The 9,947-nt window shown below is 41.3% G+C and overlaps 1 protein-coding gene across 1 annotated transcript in view; it reads right to left on the minus strand.

Moving 5' to 3' along the window:
• Nucleotides 1-399: 399 nt before the first annotated feature.
• Itga1 (integrin subunit alpha 1) overlaps nucleotides 400-9,947 on the minus strand; it is a 152,292-nt gene continuing 142,744 nt past the window's right edge. The window contains exon 29 of the mRNA XM_021179797.2: nucleotides 400-6,830. Within this exon, the coding sequence (XP_021035456.1) occupies nucleotides 6,786-6,830 (45 nt within the window). The 3' untranslated portion in view covers nucleotides 400-6,785. The remainder of the gene's footprint in view (nucleotides 6,831-9,947) is intronic.

Genomic DNA, 9,947 nt, shown 5'->3' on the forward strand with positions numbered 1-9,947 from the left:
ACGTAAATCACACAGTGGGTGTACAAGATAAGAAGGAATTATACAAAAATATCAAACCTTTGACCTCAGGACAGTGTGCAGGATATGGCGTACATAGCGCATTCAAAAGACTCTTTCACACACTCAGCTAATTCTAATTATACCTCTCAAATGACTGTCCCCTGGCAGCCAATCCTATGAATTTCTATGAGAAGGGTTGTGCTTCTTTTTTCTTGAATGTCAACAGAGCATTTCTTTTCTTTCACCTAATCATTTTCTACTAAGTCTACGCATATACCCTTATGTCGTCCCTTTGATGAGCTTGAGGTAAGTTAGCAAAATGAGCAATATGATACCTTCATTTAGGCGATGTGGCATGGGGAGCCGGAAGTGGAACTGATGCTCCAGGGAAGTAGTTCCTAAATGCAATGTACTTCTTTTTTTTTTTTTTTTTTCATAAAATGGATACGGAGTGCACACTGCCTATTAACAACCAGGACAGCTTCACAGTAGTAATACAGCAGACCATCCCTGCATGTTTCCTGCAGCCAGGAACTGCTGATTCCTGAGTGAGGGCAGCAGGCTTCTCAGATCCAAAGGCTGACTACCAGGATCTCCTTTGTGGACCGGCTCCAGAATGCAGAATCTCCAAAGTGTTTCAGACACTGGTTTTCATATAAGGCTGGGGGGTGTTAAGCCCAGACACTTAGCCTGGGGTAGCTCATAAGTAAGAGTATACTTTTGCTCTCACAGTGCCAAGTACATCTGGGACTGCTGTGGGTGGAACACAGGCGGTCTCAGGAGGCTTTGGCCATTTTCATAGATTGGGTTGTTAGAAATCAGATAGGAGTTTTGAGTCCTTGTCTACCCCAGTTTCTTGTATATGTATCAAAGCTTAAGTTATCATGTTACATTGAATCTACATGTGATGGCTTCCCTTGCTGTGGTTGCTCTAAGGAGGAAGAGATGAACAATACTCCTGTCTCCTCTGCTCTCTCAACTCCATCTCTCTCTGCCTCTTAGAATACAGATGTGGGGATAGACAGTATCTCCAGGGATTACTCATGAACACAGTGGGTTTTCACTCTGATGCCTTCAGAATTTTTTTTTAAGATTTTTGTTCTTAGTTTATATGCATAGATCAAACATGTGAAAGATCAGATATCCGGCCTCCAACGGTAGTATAAGAGCCTCTAGACCCCACACTCCTTTCTTTAGACCTGGACCTTAAAACACAAATGCCAAACGTAGTCACAGTGCTGAGTGTCCTTGGCCCCTGCTTTATAGTCATGATTCCCTTGCTGGGATACGTGAGGGATTTCTGAGTCTTTGGTCACAAACTCTAAGAGGACACTAGCCAATCTGCCACAAGAGGCATGTGGCAGGGGACAACCCTGCTGAGGAAGCCCCAGATCAAAGCATCTCCTGGTGGAGGGAGGGAGGAGGGCTGCAAACAGACTCTGGTTCCTGTCATCTTCTACCACCCCAATCCTGCAGGCCATGCACAGAGGATAAAAAAAAAGGAAGTCTTGTCTCATGGGGTGGGGGTGGAGTTTGCAGTATGCAAGCAACAATGTAAACAAACAGAGCTGCTCTCAAAACCAACAGTGATAAGTGAGCCTCAGCCTTGCACATCTTTGGTGCAGTAAAAGTTTCACCAAGAAATGCTTCTTAAGTGTGGCTGAGGTGGGGGAACTGAGCCTTGGCTGTGGCGGGCCAGTGGAGGCTCTGAACTTGACCCTTGGTCATGGTAGATGATCTATTTCCATAGGTTAGGGGTCCTGTACGCCCCTGGTCAGATGAGTTAGGGCCCTAGGGCTGGGACTTGCCTGACTCACCAAACTACTCTGTACCTTCCTCAAGGTGTGTGGTTAAATCTCTTACTCCGAACTTCTACCTTCAAGTGCAGTTTTAATACGAAGATGAAAGACGCCCGTTAGCAAACAAGACACAATGCTGTAGTTTAATGCCATAGCTTTTTCTCCTAAGATTTCAAAGGAAATTTGTGTATTTTTTTTAAAGCAGTGTTGTACCAGAGTACTTCCGTTTGAGGAATGGTGGCATGATCAGGCTCTTTCACCTTATGCGGTGCTCAAGTGGAAACCTAGGGCCTTGCATGAGTTCGCTCTGCACTCAGACACTGGGCTATACACCCAGCCTTGCATGTGGCCTTTTGCAATGGGCTCTGACTTTCCTTTCAGTACAGAATGAATGGGTAGCGGTGGTTTCTGGATTCTGAGTAGATGGAGCTGTGGGGGCCACTGTCCAGTTGGAAGTTGGAGCCCAGGGGACTCATTTTGAAGTTGTGTCTACATTTAAAGTCTTTTATAGGCAATTAATTTGTAGGTCACGATTTTAAAGCAGCATCAGCTTGAGCAAAATGCCCTTCCTTCAGGTTTTAGAACCGGCCCTTGGCTGAGGACAGGGGATGTAGGATACTTAAGAGGTGTAGCCGAAGGTCTAACTCCCTCCTGTTTCTCCCACAGAACTACAGAGAACAGTCACCCACGTGGTTGCAAACGTCTTCAGGAAGGATGCTGCATCTCAGAAGTACAATATACTGCACACCAACCCTTTGGAGTGTCATTATGGGAAACTGGGTTGGAAAACCTGCATGAATGATCCGTTCCGTGAAGTTGGCATTTGCAGCAAAAGGAGTACTTGTCTTAGTGACAGGTACCAATGCAGTCTTCCCGAAACCTTTATTTGAGAAGAGTAATGGGGGAAGGATGCTTGGGAGGTCTGGGCAATGAACGAGAACTGCCTACAATGCTATTTTGAACATCTAATTTTCCAGAAGCCACTTTATTGCAGAACAGGATAGGAATTTCATGTGAAACTGGTGGTATGTTCGGCAGAGAAGTTGCTATGGAAAAACACATTCCATGGCAACCAATGGCTGCCATTCAGTGTGTTAACTGTGGACCTACTATGAGTTGACCCCTGGCTTTCCACACAGCTTCTACTGCAATGCAGTCCTACTCCATCACAGACCATGTTTTTTTTTTCCTTTTGGTACAAACTTGCTTTCCTAAAATTGAGCCTGGACCTTGGTTTATTAAAGAAAAAGTAAACGATTTCCTATGAAAATATATGCACATCATATATGTCTATTTATAGATAAAATTATTCTGGCTGCCTAAGCATCAAATTCATAAAAATCTCTTTCTACAAGTTTTTTTTCAAGTATCTTTATGACAAAGAAAATATTTAGGGTCTACATTGCCCATGATCCTAGTGCCTGGGAGCCTAGCCTGTCCTTCTGGTATTTGGGTTCATTTCCTTGTCTTCCCCAATTTTCTCCCACAGTGTATAGATCATTATTTTGCCATCATAAGAAAAGAGACCTGATTGTTGCTCAGTCAGAGTAATTTTGCCTGGCCAGGGCATGTTCCAGTCCTACAAGTGTAGAAGGGCACTTGTGACCCGGCCTGCAGTGGAACGTCATTTGTTTGGTCCTGCGTCCTGGGAAGCAGGTCAACTGTTTTGTCCTGGGGGCAATAAAGGTTATTAAGCTAAAAAGAAAAAAGAAACCAGAAAAACAAAAAAGAAAACTAATTTAACTAATTTCATTGTTGATGTTTAAATTGGACCACAGATGTTAGAAATATTTGTCAAGGAAGAATTTTTCCCTCAGGCCACTTTCAGGCCTATGAGTTGGGTGAGGAAGTGGATCAGTGTGTGTGTGTGTGTGTGTGTGTGTGTGTGTGTGTGTGTGTGTGTGTGTTGTGCCTCTGAGTAGCTCTGGCTCTCAAGAAATGCAACCCCTCTGTATTTTCTTGCTTTTATTCCCTTCCTCCTTCAAGTTCATATTACTTTATTCATATTAAAGAATGATTAATTTTAGATATTAAAGCTAAAATATGACTAATCTTCAGCAATCTAACTTCTGGGACTGACTTGGCCAGTATATTCAGCACAAGTTGAAGTTTGATTGTAGCATGTGCTCATGTGTGTTAATAGACTCTGAACACTGGTCTGCATCTCTATCCATCAATTATTCTAGTATGTAGAATGTAGCTTATGTCAGGGGTCTGCTACAGTCTCTCAAACTAGTTAGTAAGGCCTGATGCACGTTTCTAGGAATTCTGTAAGCTGAATAGGGTCATACTAGCTGCCTGAAAGTGACTTTGAGGAGAATAAAAAAGCCACAAAAGTTATATATCGGGGTACTTTTTCCTCTTGAAGAACAAGTTGTTGAGTAATTTATTTGTGTTCCATTGTGTGGTTCCTCAGGAAAGAGAAGGCATGCAAAGTCCAGTTAATAGTGGAAGCAACAGTGCTTTAAAAAAGTTTCAAAATATTTAGTTTAATTGACGAGTTTGTAAATAGTCTAAAGTATCAGTCAATTTTCTTATTGCCTTAAAATAACATTATAGCGTTTAATATATTTCTTAATTATTTATATGTTCTAGAATATTCCCATAAAGTTAATCTGGGACATCTGTTAACATTTTTAAGATCAAAGCCTCTGCATTTAGGTTTTTAGTTTATGAAAGAACAACTAAACTTAAATATTAATAAGAGTGAATATTGTATGAAAAGCAAAGGAAATAAATGTTCCTAATTGGGGTAGCTTTGGTGTGATTTCTTTCTTTATGTTTTATAAATTCTACCTTTTGGTATTCTTCAATTGCTCTGGATTTAAATGGTATGCTTATATGTGTACATAAAACTACATACACATACACACAAACTCAATTATGTTTGCAGAGAAATGAGATATCTGGTTCCTTATTTCCTACTAACCAGGAATAATTTATGCTAAAACCTGGCAGGCAAGTGGCTTTTAACATCTTTTTATCTGGCCAAACAGCTCTTCCTCTCCTTTCTTAAAAGTTCAAACTATCTTGATTTCTGCTTCCCCACTGCTCAACAACATATTTAGTTTAAAATCTGCCCACTTAGAGCTCCATGTGCAAAGTTCAGTGCCTTTTAGCCCCTCACATAAGAGATGAATCTACATGTATTCAATGAATTTCATTCCTAAAGGCACGGAGCTAGGAGTGGGGCCGCTGGGCAGGTATGTACTGGAGTTGGGCAGCATGGTACCTGAGCAAGAAACACCCGAGTTCTGTTGGGCAAAGCACAGGAGGAAAGTATGACTTCCAAAGCTGGCGAGAGAGTGAAAATGGGGTGCATCTTTCTTCTAGCTTCCAGTCCACCTCTCTTCCAGCCAGGGATGACTGTAGCATCATCCATCCTTTAGCCCTTAGGATCTGACACATAAGGGTGGAAAGCCAAGAGGCTGAATCTGAGCCCTAAGATAATTCTCAGAAATAATTTTTTTAAAATATCAAACCAATAGCATTTAATTTCTCTGTTGGCTTGCTGAGTTTTGAGGAAAGCGGAGCCCAGCTCTTTCTGGATACTGACAGGTCTTACAGTGAGCAATCAAGTGGAGAGGTGGCTTTGGGGCAGGAGGATCAGCACATTTTACAGCAGTAGTTCACACATGATGATACCGTACATTCATTCATGGTAATTGAAATGGAGCAATCTGGAAGCTTATGTTACAGCAGAGTCCACGGGCCTCAGGGATTATTTCAGGAAAACAGAAGTGCAAACAAATGAGTTGTATGTCTCAGTTAGTATATGTTTTCAAGATATAAATTCTTTAAATTACCTGGTTTTCTATTTAAATACTGATACACCATGTTCGAAAGCAGTGAGTTCTTGGTACAATATAACATTAGCCGGGGAGACTGCTTTTTTCAATAACATAAAATGTGGTTAGAAAATTAAAAAAATTAAAATAAACAGTCATATTTTGTGGTTTTACATGATCCCTATACAAGAGTTGAGAAGCCCCCTACTTAATGAAACATCCCAGAAGCCCTAGCATTAAATAACTACTCAGCAAAGGTGACATCAGCTTTATTGGGTCATCTATGTATGCTCACGTTTCATTAAGAAACCCTCTGGGCATCACACACATGGTGTGGCTTTTCACGACTTATCATTGTTATGCTACACAGGCTGCTTCAACTTTATATATAATATATATATATATATATGTATACATATATACATTATATATATTATAAAAGAGTTTTGTGTTCTAGAGCTCAATATAAATTAAGCAGTTTTACTTTCTGTAAAAGTTTAAATTAATAGTTTCAGTGCGCTCATGTTTAAATAAGGACTCCATCTTGACTGTCTATTCTACATAGAATTTAAGCTCAACTGCACTATTTTCCAATCACACTGGAAAAATACTCTTTCCACCTTATGGGATCCACAAGGTCACTGAGTGTCACCCGTGACTTAATTCTATTTTCAGTCCATATTGTATATGGGCTTGGCTAAGGAAAGTTTTTCTCATTTGAACTGGGAGAGCCTTTTCACCCCATTCCCGTGTTGTCGTTTACCAATGCTGAGCGTCACTCTGAAGATGTAACCAAGGGGAGACTCTTTATTTACATGGTGCTGAGAGTAACTGCTCCACGGAGTGCCAAGCTCTGTCTGTGCATCCCTTAAGATGCTCTGTGTGGCACGTAAACACATAAAGGTACTTATACGGACGATTCTTCTTTAAAACACTTTGTCATTTCACTTACTCAGCAAAAATGAGTAATTATTAAAAATATTTCCCATTGCTTTCTACACTGTATCTTTGGGTAGCCTTTCTGGGTCACACTTGATCTGTCTCTTTCCAAGTAAGCAATCCTAGATGGATGATGGAGTACATAGAGTTATGCGACCACGTCTTTGGCTATATTTCTGAATTTCTTCTCACATGATTGAGGCAAACCTGAGGATAGGTTGTTGAATAGTTGTTATTGGGGTTTTTTTCCTTAAATATTTCATTTCTCCATTTTCTTCTTTAGTGGCCTTTTGAAGAATCCAATCTGTTGAGAAAATACAAATCATAACACAATTAATTACTTTGATTTAGGCAATAGATGCCAATCTATTTAGATATAATCTAATTTAATCATGAGTTAGGAGATCTGGACATGTATTTAATTCAGAGAACTGATGTATATTTTAACTGACCGATTACTATTGTATGTAATGTAGATGACATTCATCAAGCTGCTTACTTCACCTTTGGCTATATCACTACACTCAGTTAAGCATCTCTTCCAGTAAAAATCCTGCGTGTGTGGAACAAGCAGGCTTCTGAGGCACATTCTGTGAGGCTTTTTCTCATCATCAAATTTCTTTTTTTTTTCTTTTGATAAGAATTAAAATTTTTATTAGTTAATTTCTTATTTTACATTTCAAATGCTATCCCAAAAGTCCCCCATACCCCCACCCACTCCCACTTCTTGGCCCTGGTGATCCCCTGTACTGAGCCATATAAAGTTTGCAAGACCAAGGGGCCTCTCTTCCCAATGATGGCTGACTAGGCCATCTTCTGCTACATATGCAGCTAGAGACATGAGCTCCAAGGGGTACTGGTTAGCTCATATTGTTGTTCCTCCTATAGGGTTGCAGACCCCTTCAGCTCCTTGGGTACTTTCTCTAGCAAATTTCTTTTTATTTATTTATTTATTTTTATTACGTATTTTCCTCAATTACATTTCCAATGCTATCCCAAAAGTCCCCCATACCCCCCCCACTTCTCTACCCACCCATTCCCATTCTTTTGGCCCTGGCATTCCCCTATANTGGGGCATATAAAGTTTTCAAGTCCAATGGGCCTCTCTTTCCATTGATGGCCGACTAGGCCATCTTTCGATACATATGCAGCTAGAGACAAGAGCTCCGGGGTACTGGTTAGTTCATCATGTTGTTCCAACTATAGGGTTGCAGATCCCTTTAGCTCCTTGGGTACTTTCTCTAGCTTCTCCATTGGGAGCCCTGTGATCCATCCAATAGCTGACAGTGAGCATCCACTTCTGTATTTGTTTGGCCCCGGCATAGTTTCATAAGAGAGAGCTATATCTGGGTCCTTTCAGCAAAATCTTGCTAGCAAATTTCTTAATAGACAGAAAAATTTCCATCCAATAAACAATGGTCACAAATGAAGATTCTTAGAGTTCACAGCGAGCTTGCTAGATGGCCATAGACAGGTATCAGGGAGATGTCTGAGTTTTCTGAATTCATCTAAGTAGGTCAGAATGCTGCACATAAGGTTGCCGGAAGTTTCTCAAAAGACCCCATGTCATTTACTTATGAAAATAGAATCATTAGGCTCTGCCAGTGCCTGACAAATATAGAGGTGGATGCTCACATCCAACCATTGGACTGAGCTCAGGGTCCCCAATGGAGGAGCTAGAGAAAGGACCCAAGGAGCTGAAGGGGTTTGCAGCCCCATAGGAGGAACAACAATATGAGCTAGCCAGTCCCCCCACAGCTCCCAGGGACTAAACCACCAACCAAAGAGTATACATGGTAGGACTCATGGCTCCAACTGCATATGTAGCAGAGGATGGCCTAGTCGATCATCAGTGGAAGGAGAGGCCCTTGGTCCTGTGAAGGTTCTATGTCCCAGTGTAGGGGAATGCCAGGGCCAGAAAGCAGGAGTGGGTGGGTTGGGAGGGGAGAAGGGGTTGGGGGTTTTTGGAGGGGAAACCAGGAAAGGCGATAACATTTGAAATGTAAATAAAGAAAATATCTAATAAAAACAAAAACAAAACAAAATAAAAAATAAAATAGAACTATTGACTCTAAGGGGAAAAAATCATGTAGTGGTTAACGTAAGTCACATTTTATTGTTCTTTGTTATTGAACCATCAGCAAAACTTCTCAGTCTTATATTTATTTCAATTATAGAGAAAACAAAGACAATTGACACTAGATAAGCACTTGGAAGTTATCTAATCTTACTTTTTAATTTATTGAATAAATTAAATCCCATTTAAATAATTTAATCTTCTTTAAAACCCAATGTTTAAATTAAAAACAAAGTCCTAGGGAAGTAGCTTTTAAAAATTGTGTGCCCTAACTTTTTTAAAAAATTGAGTGAGTTAATTATTTGCAAATGAATTATATCCATATCACATGGATCTACAGGTCTGTACTGATGTGAACACACATGCTTCTCTGGATGTTTGGGGAGAGGTGGTGAAATCTGCTTGCAGGCAGAGGCCAGAAGTCAAACTTGGGCATAGTTCCCTTTGCTTTTGCAGATGGCATTTTTTTTCATTGGCCTATTAGACTAGCCAGAAAAAGCCAGAGAGCCTGAGGGTGGGGAGTGGGGAGACAGAGAGGTTGTGGGTGTGGGTGGGGACCTTCTGTCTCCACTTTCAATGCTGGGACTATAAACACATAACAGCCACATGCCAATATGCATAACCTTTAAAAAAGATTCAATTTCTTTGTGTATAAAGGTGTGTCTCTGTGTGTGTCTGTGTGGGGGACCACACATGTGAGAGCTAGTGCACTCAGAGGCCAGAAGTATGGGTACTGGAAACTGAACCAGGCATGTAGAACGCAGATGCTAAGCCATCTTTCACCAGTTCACCAGCCGAACTGGAACTGGTTTTTGTGTGTCCTGGGCGGGCACGCGGGGTGTTACTTGACTTGTAGCCGAGCACCTTACTAACCGAGTGATCTCCATAGCCGGGGACTACACACTTAATGACTGAGCACTGGAGGGCTTAAAGGAGCAAATGATGAAAAATATGCATTTCCATGTTAGGACGTTAGTCAGGGCTGTGGTCCGCCAAGACGTAGTTGCTAGAAGACGAGGTAAGGGGTGGTATGAACAAGTGATCGTGAAAGCTGCTGTGACTTTGTGTTTTCCTGAACACCGGTCATTTCTTGGGTGGCAACCACAGAAGCTCCGCACCTGCCCTGAGGTGAGAGTAAATCAGAGGCAGCTCCAGAGGGGAGCCAAGTATTTAAGATCCACCTTCTTCCGGTTCTCCCCAGCCGTTTGTCAATTGGCTCGCCTTCCTCTCAAAACCCGCCCCTTCCCAGCCGCCTTCTTCTTCTTCTTCTTCTTCTTCTTCTTCTTCTTCTTCTTCTTCTTCTTCTTCTTCTTCTTCTTCTTCTTCTTCTTCTTCTTCTTCTTC

The sequence above is a fragment of the Mus caroli genome, chromosome 13 (genome assembly GCF_900094665.2).
Source record: "Mus caroli chromosome 13, CAROLI_EIJ_v1.1, whole genome shotgun sequence".
NCBI classification, from domain to species: domain Eukaryota; kingdom Metazoa; phylum Chordata; class Mammalia; order Rodentia; family Muridae; genus Mus; species Mus caroli.